The following is a 24,862-nucleotide window of genomic DNA, read 5'->3' as shown; positions in this document are numbered from 1 at the left end:
TTTACCAAAGCAGAGGAAGGAGCACTGAGGGCGACCTCAGTAGCAACAACAACAGGACCAACCTCACCAGCAGGTTGGCCCCCTTCTCTAGTGGACAAAGCAACAATAGATGGTGGCACGATCCCACCTACAGGTCTGACCTGCTTCACGAGTCGCCTCCAAGCAAAGTCATCCATAATACCTACAAAACAACCAAGACAATAACACAAACACATGTTAGACGTTCATCGACACTAACCTCAGACAACAAACAAGGACAAGGTTAGATATTTACCATCCAAGGCAGCAAGAGGATCGCTCATAAAAGGAAGAGACAAGATGGCCCACGCGTCCAATGAGGCCGCTAGCTGCTCCAAAATCGCTTTGTTGACTGTCTCCACAAGGGTCAACAGATCCTCGTCATACAACTTGAACCTGGTGGGATCAGACTGCCAGTAGAATGGGAAGCAGGGCTTCCCATCCCTATTAAACATCAATGGCATTCCATTAGCCACAACATCAGTAGCTAGGACCTTAAAGAAACGGTCCTTGAAATGGTGAAAGACGTTTAAGTCAAACTCGAATAGCTTCTTGGACATACTGTTCAAGGAGACCCATCCAATCTTGCCTAAAAATTTTATTTGAAAGAAGAATAAGAAGACCAACACACTAGGCCAGACATTGAAAAAAAGACACAAAATTTCAAAAGCCCACACTATCGCCCAACTATTCAGGTGAAGCTCGGAAGGGGTCACATTCAAGTGCTCCGGCAAAGCACACTTATAAGCGGTCAAGGGAAGAATGACACCCAGGACCTCAAACAAACATCTATACATGAAAAAGAAAGGCGGAGGACCAGACATCACCCTCAAGAATGGGAAATCATCACTCCCGCAAGCTTGAACGACCAGCTTACAGGAGTCCTCAAGGTTTTCTAGCTTCACCTAGCGCTGGGTAGACAACAGCGAGATCAAACAAGACTTATATTTTAGCACATTGTCCCTCACCCACTCATAGCCAACAATGGTCGGGGTAGACAATGATGACCTATCACTCATGTTAGGTCATACACGGGGATACAACCTCCCATCTCCGCTGCCGCCAGCTCTCACCGCACCCCCGGAAGCATAATGGGGGAGGATCATAGTAACCAGAATTGGCTCCCCGGCAGCCGCAAAAGGTCGTGCCCTTCTATGAGGGTGAAAAGTGCCCCCACTAGTTCGATGCGAAGTCCTCACCCCTCCGAGGAGGAGGACTCGCTATCAGAGGCACCTCAACGAGTATCCTTATACGAGGAACTGCCTATCGAGATGACCTCTCGATCCATGATGGGTTGCTCACACGAGCCCGCAGAATTAGTGCCACCCAGTCCAATGGCGGAATTGGATAGAAGTACCTTTGGAAGTTGGAGGAAGAAGAAAGGGAAACCGAAAGCCATAAAGCACAAGAGCAAGCAAGGAAGCAAGAAGACAATGAACAATGGCCCAAATTCAAACGTCCACTCCATTTAAAAGGGAGATGGACTTTTCGATAACTGGCAGGAGCTAAAGAGGTGCCTTAAAATTTTGCACCATAACGTTCCCCCATTCACGCACGACCGTTACTCTAGTATGTGCCTACTCCGCAGTGACACATATGCAAGAGTACTGCGTGTGTGTCATTACGTGCTATCTTTAGTGCACTCTCCAGCGGTCAGAAAAAGAGTAGAATTGTCAAATTCGACGGCTTACCTTACCTAAAACGCCAAAGACACGTCCATCATGGACAACTTGACAAAGGCAGCCTAGACAACACATGTCTAGGTTCGGGAGCTTGACAAGCCACATCGACTTGCAATTCTCACACTCGTCAAGGTTGTCACACCTGACACAGGACAATACTCGTCCATACTTGGAGGCTTGACAAACTCGTCACCCTTTGCTTGTCAAGACTACTGCCCCGAACATCAAACAAACTTCTTCGACACGGGACAATATCTTTCAGTGCTAGGAAACATTTTTCACCCGCAAGCTAGCTCAAAGCTTGAGGGGCTTATGTACTGTCCAAGACCCACAAAATCTACGTGGCATCCTACTTGGCAATCAGAGACACGTGTTAACCTTCCATGTCAGCCCTGCTACAGGAGCGCAAATGTGTTTGAATATTTTATCTATTGGCAGGTATTAAATTATCTATAATGTCACATTATCTACAAGGTATGATTATCTTTTACCTTTATCTATAATTCAAATGTTTATCTTTAACATTATCTCTAAACTCCCGACTATTATCTATAAGCTAAAAATTATCTACAACACTACAATAGTCCCTACAAACAAGGATTAGCATCTCGCTCAACTAATATAAATACAGGTTTCATCAAACCACTCCACACGACTTGCTCACACACTCAGCACACAACAACAATTAATATTTAATATTTAAATCTTGTATGTTAAGGTCTTTCTTACGGAAATAAAACAAACCATTAAATGAATTAATTCTTTTAAGAATCCTGAATGTCTAAAATATAAGTGAACTACAATTTTTAACTATTTATTTTAATTGTCTTTATATTTTTAAAATATAAATATTAATATAGAATTTTATGTATAAAATCAATTATTCCCTCCAAAAAAGGAAAACATGTAACTTTTTGAAACTGAGTATAGTTTCTGTTAATTAATTAATTTTCAAATGTCACTGTACCAAAAATAGTATATAGCACATACAAAATGTTAATAAAATGCGTAACCAATTCCGAATTAAACAAAAAAATTTTTAACTCTTTTTAAACAAGGTATATAACAGTATTACATTAATAAGGTAAAGAAGTTTTTAACAATTCAGAACCATATTAAATAGCACGTCCTTTTATCATTCTTTTTAGGATAGAAAATATGTAATAAAATATCATTATGCATTTGTAGACATTTTTTTTTATAAAATTATTCTTATTTTTGGAGATATTAGCACCTGACTTTATATTTTTTATTTTTATACATGAGATTATAACTAAAATGTTTATGTCTAATTTTGTAATTTAATCTTAACTAATTATATTTAATTACATAACTTTTAATTAAATACTTACACTACAAGAAAAAATCGTTATTATCGAGGAACATGAAATGTATTCCGTCGGGAATGATTATATTATTGACTAAATTTTTATTGATGGACCATAGTCCATGGGAAAATGATAGAATTTCTTACAGAATTTACTCACTAACAAGTTTTTCGTCGGAAATATAAATGTTACCGATGGATTACGTTTTTGTCAAAAATTAAAATTATACCTAAAATAAAATATCTCAACCCTAACGAGGGGCTCAACCAATTCACATTTGATGATTTTCGAAATCCTTCGCCTATCGTCATGCTGCCGTGCACGAGCTCCAGCACTATCACGCCACCACACACGAGGTCCACACCGTCATGCTGCCGTCGCACGAGCTCCATCACTGTCACGCGGTCCTCGGGCAAGTTTCCCAAGCCTCCGTTGCACATTGGGGCGTCGCCATTGAGCAGTGACTGCCATCACACACACCGCCGTGCCCACGCCAATTGGTTAGTGCTCTTACATCTTATACCAAGTGACCACACTGTATGTGTGTTGCCGTGTGTGTGTGTGATCGTGAGAAAGGCGAGGTGCGTGGGGGAGAGAGTAATTGAGCTTCATGTTTTATGCAACTTAGGAAAATCCTATTACAAACTGCTGCCTCTTTTTGGTGTTCATTTTTTGAGTTTAACGCAAATTCTATTTATATTTCTTAAACAACATTTTGTAATGGCTTCGATCTCATTGGAATTTCAAAATCCTCTACCATAAATCTTGTTTGGAATCCTCAATTTTCCAGCATTGGAAGCTCATTTGCATTTTCCATCTTACAAGACGAAAATACATTTATTTTAATTTTCTCCTGTTTTTCTTTTTGAAATTTTCCTTTTGGCTTTATAGATCAGAAATATGATGTACCTAGATATGGCTTCCTCTATTCAAGGTGATAATAAAAAGACTCAGTGGGTGTTTGTTATGGCTTTCAAATTTTTTGTGTCGATTTAGTGGACGCGTGGTGATTGGTGATTTTTTTTAATTCAAATTTGAGATTTGGGATTTTACTGTTGCTCAGTTTTGTGATGAATATATTGTTATTTGTCTGAGATTTAGATAACATTCGTATGTGATTTGTTGCTTACTTGAGACTATGATGAATTCTTATGGTGGTCTTCTACATTTTTGGGGATTTTTCATGCCATGTTTTCCACTACCCACTAATTGATTGATGAAACGCAGAGGGACTTTAGTTGAAATTGTATTTTTGGGTATGCGTGGGTTGGGGATTTGGATGATGCGAATGAGTAGTTTGAAATAATACAAAGGTTGGAATGTTTATATGATTTTTCTCCATATTTCATTCAGTAGACTAGTAATGTGACAACGCTCAAGAAATGTATTTTTAATTCACAACAACTTTTTAAGAATTAAAAACCAAAATAAATTGAAATGGAAAACTCAAAACAAAAATTGATTTTAATTTTTAAAAATTTCAAAATTAAAAACATAAAACCACCCCCAATAAGACCTTACATCTTATTCAATGTATTGTCTAAAGCCTAGCTTGTTTTGTTGATGTCCGACATACATACGCTGTGTTCTAGATTACGAGATTTTTAAATGTCAATGGTGATGGCTATCTCTATCAGATTTATAGAATGCAGAAAAAACTATTAACTTGAAGTGGACCTCTCAACATACAAGCCGTGAGATAATCAAATAATTTTCTGTGAATGAGTTACACAACTGGCCTTAATATTGAATGGCCTCAACTGGACTAACTCATGATGGATTATGCCAATTCGTTAGCCTGATTTTTTTTTATTTACTTATATGTTGGCCTACTTTTTATAATTGGTAAAATTACAATATATTTTATTTAATACTACATATGTTGCCATTGTCCATTTTAAAGTTAATATTTTATGTACATTGAGTTTTATTTTTAATTTCTAACACTTGTTTATTGTTACAATTGATGCACCTTATTTTATTTTTATTATTACATTATATTTTTTTATTTTATAGTACAAATGGAAACATATATTTTTATTTTACTTTACAGTGGTTGAATTTTTTTTGGTTAACTTGCTATATAAAGGTGAATTTATTTTGATAATTTTTTATATTTTACAAAAGTGAGTAGGCAATACATCAATCCGTTGGGCTTGTGGCTTGCCAAGAGCTGTATAGGACTAGAAAATTTATAGACTATTATTAAAGAGTGGTGCTAGGTGCACCCAGCATTTAATTAAAATACCAAAACTGCCCCTACACTTTTTTTGCATTTGTGATGGGTGTGTGTGAGGGTGATCCGTAAGATTGATACGGATCAACTTGATCCGTAAGCCTTTTACGGAATAATACGGATCAACATGATCCGTAAAAGTCTTACAGATCAAGTTGATCCGTAAAAAGCTTACGGATCATGTTGATTCGTATTGTTCCGTAAAAGACTTACAGATCAAGTTGATCCGTAAGGTTTCTACGGATCAAGTTGATCCGTAAGGCTTTTACGGATCAACTTAAATGGCTTACGGATCAAGGATATTTTCATCATTTTACCTTAAGTGCTGGGTGCACCAACAATAATGCTGGGTGCACCTAGCAACACCCATTATTAAATTGCCTCAATTCGGCCCAACCTAAAAATATGATAACTCATAATAAGCAAAATTAAATGAGTGGAGATAATCCAGATTAACAACTATAAATGTGGTCTCTTGCATTAGAAATGACTCGAGTATTTCGTTATATAAAACACTATTGACCAATTAAGGCAAAGAATATTATAAGGACAAGGAGTCTCCTAACATACATTCCAATTAGAATCCCTAATATAATATTCATAATTAAGCTTATTTTTTAAATTATTATAAGGACCAACAGTTATATGAATATTTTTTAAATTATTTTTTACATTCCATTTTTCTAAAAGTTAAATTATATTTTTATATTAAATATTTTAATTTATATTCTTAATTAACGAAGGCATTATGACAACTAATTATGTGTGTGTGAATTTATAGATACGTTACCCAAGCATATGCTATCAGGTTCAAGTCATATGTTAATATTTAAAATTAAGATATTAAGACGGTTAAGAAAGAAAGCAATTACTACTAGGAATTAAAATAACTCAAAATCAAGACAAGTAAAACTTGTGGACTGCATGCAGGTTTTTTTTCGTATATATAGATTGCATATTATTTATGTACTTGTACACCAAAAGCATAATTATCTAGACTTTATATTATTAAAAAAAGTAATAGTATGCAAGGAAGAATTTAATTTTAAATGATTGGAAGAGATATTTTCCTGACAAGATAAAAAAGATTAAATTAAAAATATTTTTTTGGCAAAAATTTCTAATCATTTTAAATTTTTTTCTTTCTTTCTTACTCTCAAGTTTATAGGTGAGATTGTGTTACGTGATCGTTGTACATTCCATTGTTCAAGTTAGTTGTGGTTTTTTTATTTTAGTTGTTCGAAATTTTGTATTCTAAATGTGTTAAGTATATTTGTGATTGTGGTTATATTATTTACATTTCATGCTTTGTTCATTTAGAAAGACAAACACCATATGTATGTGATTTTTTTCACCTAAAACATGATCATAATTGTTGCGACTAATAATAGAGATCACTTTAAGATTATGTATGTGATTCATGAATGTTCATATTTTTTCTTCTTAAATATACAAAATATGAACTATATTCTTTTGAATCATTGTTGGATGTACGATAGATGTTATAGTGGTAGAAGCTGTTTGAAAGAGTCTTTTGTTAAGGGGGTTGAAGAATTTGTTTGCAAAGCTAGTCAACAAGATTGTTATCACACAATGATGGGGGATCATATGTCCTTGTGTTAAATGCGATTGAACTAGAATTTTGGAGAATATAGTTAAGAGGGTTCATCTATACAAAGATGGGTTCAAGCTTAATTATTGGATTTGGACTGATCATGGGGAAGAGATGCCACATGTTGATTTAAATGATGACAATAGCTACATGGATACTTCAAGTAGTGCATAATATGTGACTCAAGGTGAATAATTTACTAAGAGATGGTGTGTGATGCTCTCAGGAAACCTAGGACATTTGAAGCTCCAAACTCAAATAATATAGGATATACTCAAAGATTTTACAATTTATTGGTGGAGGCGAATGAGTCATTGTACGAAGGAGCATTAGACTCAAAATTATCAATATTCGAGAGACTTTTAGCTTGCAAGTCCAATTGGAATGTTCCCGACCAGTGCTTAGAGTTTATTTCCAAAATACTTTTGGATGTAACACCTATGAAAGATTGTTTGTCAAAAAAAAAAAAATTATGATGTGAAGAGGTTAGTATCGAAGTTGGGATTGGAGGCTAAAAGGATTAACTGTTGTGTGGATGGCTGCATGTTGTATTATAACAATGATGGAGCGTTAACTAAATGCAAATTTTGTAACAAGCCTAGGTATCGTGCCTAGACTATTGGAAGAAGCAATAGAAAACCAATTACAGTAAAGTCGATGTTTTACTTGTCTATAATACCAAGGTTGCAGAGAATATTTGCATCAATGCAAACTGCAAGCCAAATGACATGACACTATGAGAATAGAAGATCTTCGGGCATGTTACGCCACCCCTCTAATGGTGAAGCCGGGAAACACTTTGATCAAGTACATGCAAATTTTGCTATTGATTCACGGAGTGTGCGACTCAGTTTATGCATAGATGGATTTAACCCATATATTCAAGCATCATCTTCACCTTATTCTTGTTGGTCAATCATAGTTACCCTACAATCTTCCTCCAGAAAGGTGTATGGCTAAACCTTATATGTTTGAGTTGTGTAGTACTAGGCCCATATAATTCAACAGTTGGTATTGATGTTTATTTACAATCTTTAATTGATGATTTGAAGAAGTTGTGGAGTGGTGTTCTCACTTACGATGTTTCAAGAAAGCAAAATTTCATGATGAGGAAAACTTTGATGTGGACTATTAATGATTTTTCTGCTTATGACATGTTGTCTGGTTGGGGGACACATGGTAGATTGACATGTTCATATTGCATGGAGGACATAAAGGCCTTCTAGTTAACAAATAGGAGAAAAACTTCTTGGTTTGACTGTTATCGTAGGCTCTTACCTAGTGATCATGCATTTAAGAGGACCAAAAATGCCTTCAAAAAAGGGTAAGTAGAAAGGGATGAGCCACTGCGTATGTTGACACCTACACAAGTTTGGCGTAGGGTTTGGGATTTGCCAAAAGTCATAGAAACTGGTCTGCCACCACCAATAGTATACGGATATGGGGAGTGGCATCATTGGACAAAAAAAAGTATCTTTTGGGATCTTCCATATTGGAAAGATAATTTGTTGCGACACAATCTTGATGTTATGCACATAGAGAAAAATTTCTTTGACAACATATTCAACATTATGATGAATGTCAGTGGTAAGACAAAAGACAATGAGAAGGCTAGGATGGACTTAGCTTTGTATTGTAGGCGGAAAGACTTGGAGTTTAAGTTAGGGGCTAATGGAAAGTTGTTAAAGTCAAAAACAAATTACACTCTAACTGCAGACCAAACAAAGTTAGTCTGTCAATGGATAAAAGAACTAAGAATGCTAGATGGTTATTCTTCCAACTTGGTGAGATGTGCCAATGTTGATAAGGGAACCATGCATGGAATGAAAAGTCATGATTGTCATATATTCATAGAGTGTTTACTTCCTATTACTTTTAGCTCATTGTCGCCACATGTCTTAAATCCACTTATTGAAATAAGTCATTTCTTCAAAGATTTGTGTTCTACATCTTTGATGAAGGATGACTTGAGTAGAATGGAACAAAATATTCATTTATTTTGTGCAATTTGGAGGGAATATTCCCCTTTGGTTTTTTCGATTCAATGGAACATCTACCTATTCATCTGGCATATGAAGCTAGACTTGGTGGACTAATCCAATATAGATGGATGTATCCATTTGAAAGGTAATAAAATAATCATTGTATTTTATTTAAAATTCATTTGTTTAATGTTCATCAATCATGACTTGGTTTTGATTAAAATTTGTAGGTTCATGATCAATCCTAAACAAGCAAGGAAAAATAAGGCTAGGATTGAAGGATCCATTTGCACGTCTTACATATATCGTGAGACAACTCATTTTTGTTCTGATTATTTCAACAACTTTATGAAATTGAAACTAAAAGGTGTCCACCAATTTTCTCATTTTTGTTAGACAACTCATTTTTGTTCTCATTTTTGTCGCCACACAATATTAAGAATCAAATTGCAATTGAAACTGATAGGCGTCCACCAATGTATTAGTGTTTGACCAGCAAGGTCGTCCTTTTAGGAAGGAGTTCATTCACTGGTTAACTGATGAAGAGAAAGACCCAGTCCATGTTCATGTGTTGATTAATTGTGTTGAAGTTAAGCTATACCTTGAGTAAGTTGAACCATCTATGCTCTTTGGGCTTCAATAATTATTGTTGTCAATTGCATTATACTCTACATATTAACTCGTCGTCATACATTATATTTGGACAATTCATTCTTGCAATCTCAATCAAATGCCTCTACTCGTAATGTACATGTAGATTTTCCTACTTGGTTCCAAGAACAAGTATGTATGTTATAGTTTATTTTATTTTGTTATTTTATGGTAAATAAAATATAACTATTCATACTCTTTATATTCATAGGTTATAAATGAGCCTATAAATGTGAGAAATCAACACTTAAAGGATTTATCATATGATCCTATGAGTTATGTTAAAGAATGGAGCATATACTTTTTCAATGGGCACAAATTCTATACCCAAGCATGGACTGAGGGGAAGAAAACGATAAATAGTGGGATTCACATAAAGGGTCTTACAGAAGGAGGCACAAATTCTATCCTAAGAGAGTAGTATTATTTTATTGACACTGGTTTGATCCCACGAGTAGAGGAACAAGAGTTGATCCTAAATATGGAATTGTGGAAATTCGAATGGATAAAAGATGTAATCTGTTTGACCCATTCATCAGTGCACATAATGTAAGGCAAGTGCATTATGTGCCATATCCAGCAACAAGAAGGGATAAGTGTGGTTGGTGTGTTGCAATTTAAACGAAGCCAAGGGGTTACATAGAATCCGATCATGTACAAGATGATGTGCCTTACCAAGTAGAGGAGATGTCACATGTCAACGAAGTCATTGAAGTTGAAAGTATTTCTTAATTGCAAGATTTAAGAGGTGGTGTTGAAGAAGTAGACCCTGCTAATTTGTTGCCAAACAAAGAAGAATCAAATAATTTGAATGGAGAATAAAAAAATATTGAACTGGATAATGAAGGGGAATTAGAATATGACTTTGAAGTTTACAATTCTAAAGAGGATTAGACATTTGTGTTCGTTAGTCAGTTATAATGTTTGTTATTAGTGACAACTTGGTTTTGTTGTAATACTTGAACACTTTATCAGTGCATTTTATTTTTGTAGTGAAATGGAAGTCTGTTAGTTATCTAATTTTCATTCATCCCAATATTCTATTTGATTAATTATTTGTAATATTATTTTTCTATATATAGATATGTCTTCAGGTAGTGCTGACCCTCCCTGACCTTCATCACATGACTCCAGTGGGAAAAGGACAAATGGGAAGAAAAAATGATATGTGGTTAAACTACTACCACCTCAAGATAGTTTGCCATCATCTACCTCATCCCCGTCTACTGTATCTATACCAGTTAGGCCTTCCAATGTTCCACCTACACCATCTCCACCTCTGACTGATGTTAGACCATCTTCATCTCATCTTGATGCATGTGGACTATCCCCGATACCTACATCCACACCATCCTCATCCCTGATTGTAGCCAACATGCCTATTAATGAAGACGTTTCAAATTTGGCCATGGAAGACACCCCTAATGATCGTCCTATGATTACACTTATCAATGGAGTGCAAGTATTGCAAAATTTACATTAATGTTCATTATATATGATACATCATTTGATATTTTACTTTTTCACAAATTATTTTTTATATTTGGGTTTCATCCAACTAAGGTTGCGGAAAAGGCTGTCACATTCTCCATTAGACAACAATTTGGTCACCCATGGCCTACATTGGGAGCAATTCCAAAAGATCATCAATAGCTTTTTTTTTTAGCGTTTTAAGGTAACTTATCCTTCTGTTAATGAATTAGTTCAATGGTTGAAATGGATAGTAATGTTGATTTTGTTTTATTTGATTTGAAATTGTAAAATTGGTATTTTGTTAATTGTGTAACATTTCATAACTTTGTTATTCGTTAGAGAAAATTGGTTTGGAGACCCGAGGAAGAGAATGAAATTAAGAAAGCTTTTAACTCCAAAGCCTCTCATAGACTTTCTAAGATGTTTAGGGATGCTCGAAATAAAAATAAAAGGCCATATTGGATTGGAGATCATGTCTGGAACAATCCGTTATCACATTGGAATGCACTTGGGTATCCTTCCAAGTATGTAGAGGCAAAAAAAAATTAGGCATCTGAAAAGGGTGGGTGTATGCACACAAGTGGTTCTATCAGCTTGCAGGATCACGCCATTTGCTTGGTATGTACATTAAAATTATAATACATATATCTTTGTATTTGTTTAATTTATCACTTAATGTTTATTTTATAATGCTTGTTAATAGTCAGAGGAGCTTGGTTGATATGCATACGTAGATGAGGTCTTTCAGCAAACACATGTGAGACCATTATCTTCCATGTTTTTTTATTCTTTAAAATGTTTATTATATTAATGAAATAATAATTGTTTATGAATGATAGGAAGAATTTGAGGCTAGACTATCTCAAGTTAGGTCTGATGTTGCATCAAGTGTTGGTGAATCACAACTCACTCCTTTAGACCCTGCTGAAAAACAAAAACTTAGGAGTCGGTGTTGGGTTGCAGCTACAGACCAAAGCGTAAAGGATGCCTTTACGGTACTCCAGATCTTGCTCATACATATAAATTTGGAGATGAGAACTTCATGTAGCATACGCAAGGATCTTCCCATTGTGCTCAACATGCCGCAAAGATTAACCAATCGACTTAGGAAGGAGCTTCGTCAATCAAAGGAGGAGATGCGTGTATTTCAGTTAGTTGTCCTTCGATTCCTACCTCCTGAAGTGTGGAACATTATTCATCAACATCAACAACCTCACCAACATCATTAGGACCAGTAGCAATAACAAGACAATGACCAACTAGATGATCAGCTACAAGACATTGACCAACAGAGACACTCTCCCAATGAATATTTTGATTACTAACTTAGCAACACAAAATTATTATTGACATGTTACATTGCGCTTTACTTTTAGATTTATTAACAATTTAACATAATGATCTATTATACTATTTGTTTTCGATTTATGAATTTGAGTATTTTGTTAATTAAAATTTTGATGTTAAATAATATAAATACAAAAAATAATTCCTAAATTATTGATGTTAAATAATAAAAATGAAATAAAAGAAATAAACAATTATTCATAAAATTTAAATATTTCTAAAAAAATTATCTGTGGGAAATTTGCAACGGAAACACTTGTCAAAAATTTCCAATGGAATTGTTCGTGGGAAATTTGCGATAGACACAAAGAATCTACTGATTTTAATTTCCTACGATTATTTTTTTGATGAATTTTGGTTCATCGGAAATCCGTCATTAATTTTGATTGATTTACGAATGGATTTTGAGTTTTTCAACAGGCCGTCAGAAATACGTTTTTCTAATGTTATATTCTTTTTTATTATTGTGCAAATTTAAAAAAAAATATTTAAGAATGAGTCACTAATTATTCTTTTTTTTACAAACTATTATTTTTATTCTTACTCTTTTTTTATGTAACTGAAGCCAAATTTTATGTTCTAAATGAAGGGAATGAGTTAAACTGATATATTTAATAGAAATTGTTAACAGAATGGTGATGACAAAAAGATACATGCTACTCATTATCCCCCATCGTTAATGTTTTGTTCAAGAATTTAACAACAAATGATATCTCTTTTGGATTATCTAAATTTATAAATTTTTTAACTATTACTATTTGAATATTCAGCCAATTACTTATTGTATTTTATCTGCAGTTTGCCTTTGGGATTTTGTCATTTTGCTTTGATTCCAAGGCTCAAATCATTCAGTTATTTGATCCAAAACGGAAGCAAGGTTCAATATTGTTGTTGCATTACAAAAGGCTGACAAGATTGTTGCAAAGCTAACAAATTAATTCGACGATATCAGGTACTTGGGCGTAAACCTTCGAGATTTGGAAAAGTATATGTGGACTTTTAATTGGGGTGTCAAAGAAATTTTCAGTGGTATCAACAGTGATTCAAAACACGTGCACTATGATTCAAAAGACTTTTATTACACGTGCAGTTAGATTCATGCATTCATACTGTTCTCTCAAAGTCTCATGAGAGGGCTTTCGACGATATCCGGTACTTGGCGTAAACCTTCAAGATTTGGAAAATTATATTTGGACTTTAATTGGGTGTCAAAGAAATTTTCCGTGGTATCAACAGTGATTAAAACTAGAACCCAAAATCAAATCGCACACGTTTGTCTTAAATTCAACAATATACTTGGTGAATCCCGACAACGTTAACGTACATATATTGTTCTTCCTCAAAGAAAATTCTTCATGAGTTCATTATAAAAAGGGCTGAAAGGGTCTAATTTTTTTTATCACAATGGCTTCAATCTCTCCTATATCCTTCGTGAGTGCAATCAATAATGTCTCTTCCAACTCATCCAATTCCCCTTCTTCCTTGCATCATCCCTTTTCACAAATTCAATCCGCTAAATATCGAAAACCAAAACGCCATCATCATATTCCTAGAGTGACATGCAGTGACAACCAAAAACCAAACACATCTGGAGAACTAGTACTCCCACATAGGAGGAACATTCTACTTGGCCTAGGAGGGCTTTGTGGTGCTGCTGCTACTCTTAACAACATCCCTTTTGCCAATGCTGCCCCAATACTTGGTCCAGACCTAACCACATGTGTTCAAGCAGAACTACCCGAAGGTGTAGAACCCACCAATTGTTGTCCCCCAATTTCCACAAACATCATAGATTTCAAGTTCCCTCCCTCCAACCAACCCTTGCGTGTACGATCCGCTGCTCATCTGGTCAACAAAGACTATCTAGCTAAATACGAGAAAGCCGTTAACCTGATGAAAAATCTCCCGTCAGATGATCCACGTAGTTTCGCGCAACAAGCCAAAGTTCATTGTGCTTATTGCGACGGTGGATATCACCAACTAGGCTTCCCTGACCTTGATCTCGAAGTGCACTTCTCTTGGCTCTTCTTTCCTTACCACAGATGGTATCTCTATTTCCATGAAAGGATATTGGCGAGCTTGATCAATGATCCAACCTTTGCTCTTCCATTTTGGAACTGGGATGCTCCTGGGGGCATGCAACTTCCTTCCATGTACGCAGATCCCAAATCACCCCTTTATGATTCTCTACGCAATGCCAACCATCAACCACCAACACTTGTAAACCTTGACTTTACTATCGAGGATCCTAATGCAGAGGCAAATATCTCCACCAACCTCACCACAATGTATAGGCAGCTTGTGTCTAACGCAAAGACTCCAACATTGTTCTTCGGAAATCCTTATCGTGCTGGGGATCAGCCTAACCCTGGTGGTGGCTCCGTAGAGAGCACTCCACATGGTCCTGTTCATGCATGGACCGGTGATATCAACCACCCTACAATGGAGGACATGGGGAATTTATATGCAGCTGCAAGAGACCCCATTTTCTATTGCCACCATTCCAATGTTGATAGGATGTGGTCCATATGGAAAACACTTGGTGGGAAAAGAAGGGATTTAACAGACCCGGATTGGTTAGAATCCGCGTTTCTCTTCTACGATGAGAATAAGAACCTTGTGCGTGTGAAGACTAAGGATTGTCTTGACACGAGAAAGTTAGGGTATGTTTACCAAGATGTTGACATTCCATGGTTAAAATCTAAGCCTACGCCATTAAGGTCAAGGGCTCAAAAGGTAGAACTGACACCACTTTTTGGTGGTGTTGCTGCAGCACATGCTGCTGAGACTTCAAGGAATGTGAAGTTCCCATTGGTGTTGGATTCAGTTGTGAGTACAGTGGTGAAGAGGCCAAAGAAGTCTAGGAGCAAAAAGGAGAAGGAAGAGAAGGAGGAGATTCTGGTGGTTGAAGGGATTGAGTTTGAGAGCAGCACAGGTGTGAAGTTTGATGTGTTTATTAATGATGAAGATGATAAGTTGGTCAAGCCAGATAATACGGAGTTTGCAGGAAGCTTTGTGAGTGTGCCTCATTCGCATGAGCATCACAAAAACAACAAGAAGATTGTTACTTGTTTGAGGTTGGGACTAACGGATTTGTTGGAAGAATTGGGAGCAGAAGATGATGATAGTGTTCTAGTAACATTGGTTCCCAAGTATGGGAAAGGGCGAGTTAACATCCGAGGCATCAAGATAGATTTTGTTTCAGATTGAAATTAAATTGTTTATATACTTCAAATGTGTGTTTGTGCTGTAGGTAGTAATGCACGCATGGTTCCTTGAAGAATTTCAAATGACGCAGGTCACTCAGACGGAGATATATATAGTGTATTTCCTATAATATAAGTTTGAGACATGTATTAGAATAATATAGCATATCCTTATTATCCTATGTTCACTTACTGTGAAATAAAATAATATTGTTGTGATATAAAAACACAAGAAAAATATTTTAATGTGTTAGCTAGTATTCTTTTATATTAAATTTATTACTAGGAGAGTCTATACCTTCTCAAAGGAAAAAACAAACGAAAAATTATGAAAAATCGAAAATTATAGTCAATAACCTATTTTGTGTTCCATATTATTAACTCAATTGGAAAAGGAAACTTTTAAAAAAAGAAAAACAATTATTTTCTAAAATTTAAGTTAAAGTAATCATCGGCCAATTTTGACCCATTAAAAAATTTGACTTTAAAAGCCTTGATAGGTCATTCAAAGAATTATTAGTAGTTTTTTTTCCAACATATATATATATATATATATATATATATATATATTCTAGGGTATTAGTAGTACCAAGTAAACCAATACAGATATCATGAAAACTAATGTGAATGGGGTGGTTAACAAATGAATGTTTATATTTTAACAACTAAAAGTTTCAAATTCGCAACAGCCCCGTGTCTAAGACCAGCCACGTTCACATTGAGGCAAAATCTACACCAAAGAAGATGCTAGGGTCATTTTGCTACACTACAAAACAAAGAAGTCCAGCTGACTTTTCTAAAGATTAATTTCAACTAACATGCAGATATAGGAATTAATTAATTCTTTTGTTTTATTCATACGTGAAGCAATTTGTTATTTGTCTGTGTATTGAGCTCTAGTTTTAATATCTGTCAATACCACTGAAATTTCTTTGCCACCCAATTAAAGTCCAAATATACATATCCAAATCATACAAGGCACCTTCCTAGATTCGTCGAAACCCCTCTCATGAGACTTGAGAGAACAGCATGCTTGCATATTCATCTGCACACATGTGTAAAAAAAAAAAAAAAAAGTCTTTTGCATCGTTAATTGCATGTGCTGATTGCTAAATGTAGTTTTTCTCCATATATAATTCACAATCATGAATGTAGTTATTTTTTTCGTCAGCAAAAAAAAAACATTTCTTTTACTACAACACATCCTATATCGATAATATTTTTTCTCTTATGGCCATATCTCTTTTTTTTTTTAAGCATCTCTCTTCCTTCTTAATTAGGGGGTGTTCATAACATTTTCCCTTGCTCTGATGGAAAACAATTAATGAAAATCAAAATTGGGGGCTTCAAGATTAATTTCAAGAAGCATGCGGATCTAGGATTTAATTCTTTTGTTTTATTCATACGTGAAACAATTTGTTAGTTGTCTGTGTATACATTGATGCGCTGCCAAGACTCATAAGTTAATTCGGTTCCTTTTGCCTGACCAAATTCGAGGGCCACATCCACAAACAGGGACTCATTGTTAAATACTATGTACACCTCTCTTAGGGCCGAATTCGAGAGTTAATTAAGTTTAGTACTTATTTTTTTTAAAATTCATTTTTCAATACTTAAATAAAAATTTGATTGGTTAAGATCTCTTAATTTTTTTTGAAATTCTGTTTTTAATCTCTAAATAAAAATTTGACTGGTCAATGTCTCTCAACTTTTTTCATTAAGTTTTCTAATTAGTCCCTAAAATTTAAAAATTTTGATTTTTAGTTTCTAAAATCTCATTAAATAAATAAAAATAATAGATTCAAACTTTAGTTTAGAGATTAAAACCTGAAATTTTTATAAGTTTAAAAATCTTGATTAGTCAAACAAAAGTTCACGAACTAAAAAAATATTAACCCAAAAAAATTGAGAAACATTGACTAATCACTTTTTGTTTAAGGACTAAAAGTTAAATTTAAAAAAAAAAATAGAAACTAAGAATTTAGTGTGTGTGTGTGTGTTTGGTTTCTCTCTTTTATGATAATTTGATGTAATGTTTTCCTTCAGAATAAAATTATCTACTATTCATATTTCTACCTTCCTTTTATTCTACAGTGGTATCAAGAGCTAGCTAGGTTAAGAGAAAGGCAGCAGTCCAAGGGAGTGAGAGTGATAGTAGTCCAAAAGTGTGAGAAAAAAAAACAAAGAGAAAGAGAGAAGAAAATAATTGTCCCACCAATATCTTTTGAAAATTTTGTTCAACCAGTCATTCCACGTTTTGATGGTCACTATGATCATTGGAGCATGTTGATGGAGAATCTCTTGCGATCCAAGGAGTTCTGGCAGGTTGTTGTAGGTGGTGTGGCAACACCAAGTGATGACGTAGCTCTTACAGAGACACAACAAAAAGAGTATGAAGTAATGAAATTGAAAGACTTAAAAGCCAAAAATTATTTGTTTCAAGCCATTGATCGTTCTATCCTTGAAACCATTCTTTGCAAAGATACTTCCAAGGACATTTGGGATTCAATGAAGAAAAAATATCAAGGCTCCTCACGAGTGAAACGTGCTCAACTTCAAGTGTTGAGAAGAGATTTTGAAGTCCTTCAAATGAAAGAAGGTGAGTCAGTAACTGATTATTGTTCAAGAACCATGGGTATTGCTAACAACATGCGATTTCATGGTAAGGAAATGACTTACACAACCATTGTAGAAAAAATTCTACGCTCATTAACACCAAAATTTGATTATATTGTATGCTCAATTGAAGAGTCAAATGATATTGATGATCTTTCTCTTGATGAGCTTCAAAGTTCTTTATTAGTGCATGAACAAAAGATCAACAATGGAGGAGCATGCATTGAAGGCTTCTACCAATATTCATTCCAACAACTCTAGAGGAAGGGGTAGAGGTAGAGGTAGAGGAAGAGGGCGTGGAGATCGAGGAAATAGAGATTTCAACAATAATACAAAAGACAATAATGATCAATCTCAAGGCAATGGTAGAGGAAGAGATCATGATAAATCAAAGGTACAATGTTATAGATGTCATAAATTTGGTCATTATGCCTCTAATTGTTATACTAGATTGCCTAATCTTAAGGAAAAAGGGGAAGTTCAAATTTTATCGAGGAGAAAGAAGTGGAAACCTTATTGATGGATGTTGAAGATGCAAAAGATAGTGAGGCAGAAATCTGGCATGTAGACACTGATTGTAGTAATCACATGAGTGGAAGTAAGTCCTCTTTCTCATATTTAAATGAAGATTTTCATTCCACTATTAGCTTTGGTGATTGTTCTACTGTAAAAGTGATGGGAAAAGGTGATATTAAAATAAAAACCAGGAATGGTTTTGTAGAAACAATTTCTAATGTGCTCTATGTCCCTGACTTGAAAAGCAACTTGTTAAGTGCTGGTCAATTGCAAGAAAAAGGTTATGAAATTTTTATTAGCAAAGGTACTCGTGAAATTTTTTATCCTGTTTGAGGTGCCATTGCAGTTATAAAAATGAATTCAAACAGGTTATTCCCACTAAAAATTGAAAGCATTCATTCTAGTTTAATGGCCAAAGTTACTGTTTCTACTTGGTTGTGGCATTATCATTATGGTCATTTGAGTTTTAGTGGATTGAAGATCCTTGAACAAAAAAAACATGGTGATAGGCCTTCCTCAAATTACTGCTCCCTCTCAAGTTTGTGAAGAATGTGTTGTTAGCAAACAACATCGTTCTCAGTTCCCCAATGGAAATTCATAGAGAGCAAAATGTGTTTTGGAATTGATTCATTTAGATATATTTGGTCCAATAAATCCTTCTTCCAATGGAGGTAAAAAATATTTCATTACTTTCACATATGATTTTTCTAGAAAAACTTGGATCTATTTTTTGCAGGAAAATATGAAGCTCTCTCTTCATTTAAAAGCTTCAAAGCTCGAGTTGAAATAGAATCTGAAAAGACTATTAAGTCTCTTCGAACAAACCGTGGTGGAGAGTATTGCTCAGATGAATTTTCTACTTTTTGTGTAAATCATGGAATCTGGAAGGAGTTGACAACAACATATACACCACAACAAAATGGTGTCTCAGAGAGGAAAAATAGAACCATTCTCAACATGGTACGGTGCCTCTTGACTAAGAGTGGCATTTCAAAAGAATTTTGGCCTAAAGCTGATAATTGGAGCGTGCACATTCTAAATAGAAGTCCTACATTTGCTTTGAAAAATATGACACCAGAGGAGGCATGGAGCGAAAGAAAACCAACAGTGGACCACTTTAGGATATTTGGATGCATTGCTTATGCCCATATTCCAGATAAGAAAAGATCAAAGCTTGATGATAAAGGTGAAAAATGTATCTTTCTTGGTGTTAGTGATCAGTCAAAAGCATATAAATTGTATAATCCTACCACTAAAAGATCATTATTAGTCGTGATGTTGTTTCTTATGAAGAAAGATTTTGGGAAAATAACATAGATGAAACAAAGTAAATTCTTGCAAACTTTGATGAAGATAATGAAGATGAAGAGTTGCAGACAAGGGAGCTAGAAGAACAACAAATTCCAACAATCACAATTGAAGATGAAAGACCTCAACGAGCAAGAAGAAGGCCTGCATGGATGTTTGATTATGGGGTAACAGAAATTGAAAATCCGATTACTCATTTTGCTTTGTTTTTAGATTGTGACCCTACAACCTTTGAAAGTGTTGTCAAAGAAGAAAAATGGAGGAAAATGATGGATGATGAAATTGATTTCATTGAAAGAAATGATACTTGGGAGTTGTGTGATCTTCCAAATGGACATAATACCATAGGAGTGAAATGGGTTTTCAAAACAAACTGAAAGAAAATGGTGAAGTGGATAAATATAAGGCACGCTTGGTGGCCAAGGGTTACAAGCAACAGTATGGGGTTGATTACACATAAGTTTTTCACCAGTTGCAAGACATGATACAATCAGGTTAGTAGTTGCACTAGCAGCACAAAATGCATGGCCTATATTTCAACTAGATGTAAAGTTATCATTCTTACATGGTTATTTGGAGGAATAGGTATTTATTGATCAACCCCCTGGTTATGTGAAAATTAGAAATGAGCACAAAGTTTACAGATTAAAAAAGGCTCTTTATGGACTAAAACAAGCCCCTCGAGCTTGGTATAGTCGCATTGAGTCTTATTTCATAAAAGTTGGTTTTACGAAATGCCTCTATGAGCATTCATTGTTTATTAAATTTAATGAAAAAGGAAAAATACTCATAGTATGCTTATATGTTGATGATCTTATATTTACTGGAAATTGTACTCTCATGTTTGATGAATTCAAGAAGTCTATGATGAATGAGTTTTAAATGACTGATCTTGGCATGTTGCATTACTTTCTAAGTATAGAAATAGTGCAATCAGATGTTGGAATTTTTCATTCTCAAAAGAAATATGTGAGAGATATTTTGGACTGATTTTAGATGCATGATTGCAATTCTGTAAACACTCCAGTTGAGTGTGGTTTGAAGTTGTACAAAGATCCTGAAGGGAAGAAAATAAACAGTACACTTTATAAATAGATTGTGGGAAGCTTAATGTATCTAATTGCAACTAGGCCTGATATAATGTATTCTGTAAGTTTGATTAGCAGGTACATGGAGAATCCTACAGAAATGCATTTGCTTGTTGCTAAAAGAATCCTTCGTTACTTGCAAGGAACAAGAGAATTTGAGTTGTTTTATAAGAGAGGTGAAAAGTTTAATCTGTTGGGATAGTGATTATGTTGGAGATTTAGGTGATAGAAAAAGTACTTCTGGGTATGTTTTTATGATGGGGTAAATATCAATCTGTTGGTCATCACAGAAGCAGCCCATTGTTACTTTATCCACAATAGAAGCAGAATTTATAGCAGTTTCAGCATGTGCTTGCTAAGCAATTTGGCTAAGGAATATTCTTGAAGAAGTTCACTTCAAGCAACGAGGTCCAACTCTCATCTATTGTGATAATAGTTCCACCATAAAGTTGTCAAAAAATCCTATTATGCATGGAAGAAGCAAGCACATAGATGTGAGATTTCATTTTTTAAGGGACCTAATCTATTGCAAGAGTGAAAAGCAAATTTCTGACATCATGACCAAACCATTGAAGTTGTCTGCATTTCAGAAGCTAAGGAATTTGCTTGGAGTTTGCATGCTTAATGAATCTCATTAAACTGATAGTTTGCAAACTTTCAATTTAAGGAAGGGTTTGTTGGTTTTTTATATTCTATAAACTTTGTAACCGCTCTTTTAATTGCTAATAATCTTATTTATTATTAGAATATATGTTACAACTGTTTGGTTTCTCTCTTTTATGATAATTTGATGTAAATTTTGCCTATAAAAAGCATTATATTATTCAGAATAAAATTATCTACTCTTCATATCTCTACCTTTGTTTTATTCTACAGGGGAGATCCAGGTACTCGAAGAGGAAGTTTAAAAAATTACTCTCAGATAGTCGATTTACATGTGTAACAATAAAGAGCTAAACTAAATAGCAAAATACTTCATTTGTTTAAATTTTAGTTACTCATAATTTTAAAGAATCTCGTTTAAATTTGTTAGCTGTGCAACAATCCTGCCAGCCTTTTGTAATGCAACAACAATATTGAACCTTGCTTCCATTTTGGATCAAATAATTGAATAATTTGAGCCTTGGAGTCAAAGCAAAATTACAAAATCCCAAAGGCAAACTGCAGATAAAATACAATAAGTAATCAGCTGAATATTCAAATAGTAATAGTTAAAATTTTATAAATTATAATTAAAAAAGATAATAAAATAATTCCGTATTAGATAATCCAAAGAGATATCATTTGTTGTTAAATTCTTGAACAAAACATTAACGATTGGGGATAATGAGTAGCATGTATCTTTTTGTCATCACCATTTTCTGTTAACAATTTCTATTAAATATATCAGTTTAACCCATTCCCTTCATTGAGAACATAAAATTTGGCCAAATTTTATGTTCCTTCAGTAAAAAATAAAAGAGTAAGAATAAAAATAATAGTTTGTAAAAAAAAATAATTAGTGACTCAAAAATATTCTTAATTAATTTTTTTATTAAAATTTGCACAAAGATAAAAATGAATATAACACTACAAAAAAAGCATATTTCTGATGGCTAGACTCTGTCGGAAAACTAAAAAATCCATCGGTAAATCAATCAAAATTAATGACGGATTTCCGACGAACCAAAATTCATCAGAAAATGGCCGTAGGAGATTAAAACTGGTGGATTCTTTGTGTCCGTCACAAATTTCATACGGATAATCCCATCGGAAATTTCTGATAGATTTTTTCGATAGCAATATCCTTCAGAAATTTCCGACAGGTGTTTCCGTTGCAAATTTCCCATGGATAATTTTGTCAGAAGTATTTAAATTTTATGAATAATTGTTTATTTCATTTTTATTATTTAACATCAATAATTTAGGAATTATTTTTTGTATTTATGTTATTTAACGTCAAAATTTTAATTAACAAAATACTCAAATTCATAAATCCAAAACAAATAGTAAAATAGATCATTATGTTAAATTGTTAATAAATCTAAAAGTAAGGCACAATGTAACATGCCAATAGTAATTTTTTGTTGCTAAGTCAATAATTGAAATATTCATTGGGAAGGTGCCTCCGGTGGTTATTGTCTTGTTGCTAGTCATCTGGTTGGTCATTGTCTTGTTGTTGCTGCTGGTCCTGATGATGTTGGTGAGGTTGTTGATGTTGATGAATAATGTTCCACACTTCAGGAGGTAGGAACTGAAGGACAACTAACTCAAATACATGCATCTACTCCTTTGTTCGACAAAGCTCCTCCCTTAGTCGGTTAATCTCTGCGGCAGGTTGAGCGTGACTGGAAGATCCTTGCGTATGTTGCATGAAGTTCTCATCTCCACATTTATAAGTATGAGCAAGGTCTCTAGTACCGTAAATGGGTCCCTTACACTTTGGTCCCGTAGTTGTAACCTAACACTGACTCCTAAGTTTTTGTTCTTTAGTAGGGTCTAAAGGAGTGAGTTATGATTCACCTACACTTGATGCAACATCAGACCTAGCTTGAGATAGTCTAGCCTGAAATTCTTACTATCATTCATAAACAATTATTATTTCATAAATATAATAAACACTTAAAAGAATAAAAAAACATGGAAGATAATGGTCTCACATGTGTCTACCTGGATCTATCATCAACAAATTGACTAGTATCCTTTCGTAAATGAGTTTACTGAAAGACCTCATCTATGTATGCAGATCAACCAAACTCCTCTGACTATTAACAAACATTATAAAATAAACATTAAGTGGTAAATTAAACAAGTACAAAGAAATATGTATTATAATTTTAATGTACATACCAAGCGAATGACATGATCCTGCAAGCTGATAGAACCACCTGTATGCATACACCCACCCTTTTTAGATGCCTAATTTTTGTTTTGCCTCTACATACTTGGAACGATACACAGGTGCATTCCGATGTGATAACAGATCGTTCCAAATAGGATCTCCAATCCAATATGGCCTTTTATTTTCATTTCGAACATCCCTAAGCATCTAAAAACATCTATAAGAGGCTTTGGAGTTAAAAGCTTTCTTAATTTCATTCTCTTCCTTGGGTCTCGAAACCAATTTTATATAAAGAATAACAAAGTTATGAAATGTAACACAATTAACAAAATACCAATTTTACAATTTCAGATCAAATAAAACAAAATCAACATTACTATCCATTTCAACCATTGAACTAATTCATTAACAGAAGGATAAGTTACCTTAAAACACTAGAAAAAAAAGTTCTTGATGATCTTTTGGAATTACTCCCAATGTAGGCCATGGGTGACCAAATTATTGTCTAATGGACAATGTGACAGCCTTTGCCACAACCTTAGATGGATGAAACCTAAATAAAAAAAATAATTCGTGAAAAAGTAAAAGATCAAATGATGTATCATATATAATGAACAATAATGTAAATTTTGTAATACTTGCACTCCATTGATAAGTGTAATCATAGGATGATCATTGGGGGGGGGGGGTCTTCCATGGCCAAATTTGGAACGTCTTCATCAGTAGGCATGTTGGCTACAGTCGGGGATGGGGATGGTGTGGATGTAGGTATCGGGGATAGTCCACATGCATCAAAATGAAATGAAAATGGTCTAACTTCAATCGGAGGTGGAGATGGTGTAGGTGCAACATCAGAAGACCTGACTAGTATAGACACAGTAGACGAGGATGGGGTAGATGATGGTAGACTATCTTAAGGTGGTAGTAGTCTAACCACATATCATTTTTTCTTTCCACTTGTCCCTTTCCCACTAGAGT

General features: G+C 34.5%; 2 protein-coding genes across 6 annotated transcripts; both read left to right on the top strand.

The window, feature by feature from the left end:
• The first annotated feature begins 3,208 nt into the window (after positions 1-3,208).
• On the top strand, positions 3,209-12,395 carry LOC100820201 (uncharacterized). 5 transcript variants are annotated; one of them, XR_001387900.3, is made up of 7 exons: positions 3,209-9,003; positions 9,089-9,225; positions 9,325-9,464; positions 10,592-11,184; positions 11,322-11,600; positions 11,686-11,739; positions 11,822-12,395. XR_001387900.3 is itself a non-coding variant. In XM_041015155.1 (3 exons), exons 1-3 carry the CDS (start codon positions 3,338-3,340, stop codon positions 9,466-9,468), a joined length of 453 nt encoding a protein of 150 aa, XP_040871089.1. In that variant the 5' UTR covers positions 3,209-3,337; the 3' UTR covers positions 9,469-10,552. The 5 variants fall into 5 exon arrangements, 1 of the variants encoding a protein (XP_040871089.1); XR_001387901.3 differs by having other exon boundaries at positions 9,089-9,464; positions 10,592-10,971; positions 11,073-11,184; XR_413898.4 differs by having other exon boundaries at positions 9,089-9,464.
• A 1,262-nt stretch (positions 12,396-13,657) lies between these two features.
• LOC100802763 (polyphenol oxidase, chloroplastic) lies at positions 13,658-15,787 on the top strand. The gene has a single exon (XM_003522801.4). The coding sequence runs from the start codon at positions 13,734-13,736 to the stop codon at positions 15,537-15,539; it is 1,806 nt and encodes a 601-aa protein (XP_003522849.1). The 5' UTR covers positions 13,658-13,733; the 3' UTR covers positions 15,540-15,787.
• The last annotated feature ends 9,075 nt before the right edge of the window (positions 15,788-24,862 follow it).

Source organism: Glycine max, chromosome 4 (genome assembly GCF_000004515.6).
Source record: "Glycine max cultivar Williams 82 chromosome 4, Glycine_max_v4.0, whole genome shotgun sequence".
NCBI classification, from domain to species: Eukaryota; Viridiplantae; Streptophyta; class Magnoliopsida; order Fabales; family Fabaceae; genus Glycine; species Glycine max.
Note: the sequence above shows the minus strand (reverse complement) of the source record. Positions and strands in the feature narration are given on the sequence as shown.

Excerpts from the sequence above, each read along its gene's own strand:
- LOC100820201 (XM_041015155.1), top strand. The coding sequence starts at position 3,338 with ATGCTGCCGTGCACGAGCTCCAGCACTATCACGCCACCACACACGAGG. Across the intron at positions 3,529-9,088 it reads CGCCGTGCCCACGCCAATTG|GTTCATGATCAATCCTAAAC; the intron begins GTTAGTGCTCTT and ends TAAAATTTGTAG. Across the intron at positions 9,226-9,343 it reads TATGAAATTGAAACTAAAAG|TGTTTGACCAGCAAGGTCGT; the intron begins GTGTCCACCAAT and ends CCAATGTATTAG.
- LOC100802763 (XM_003522801.4), top strand. The coding sequence starts at position 13,734 with ATGGCTTCAATCTCTCCTATATCCTTCGTGAGTGCAATCAATAATGTC.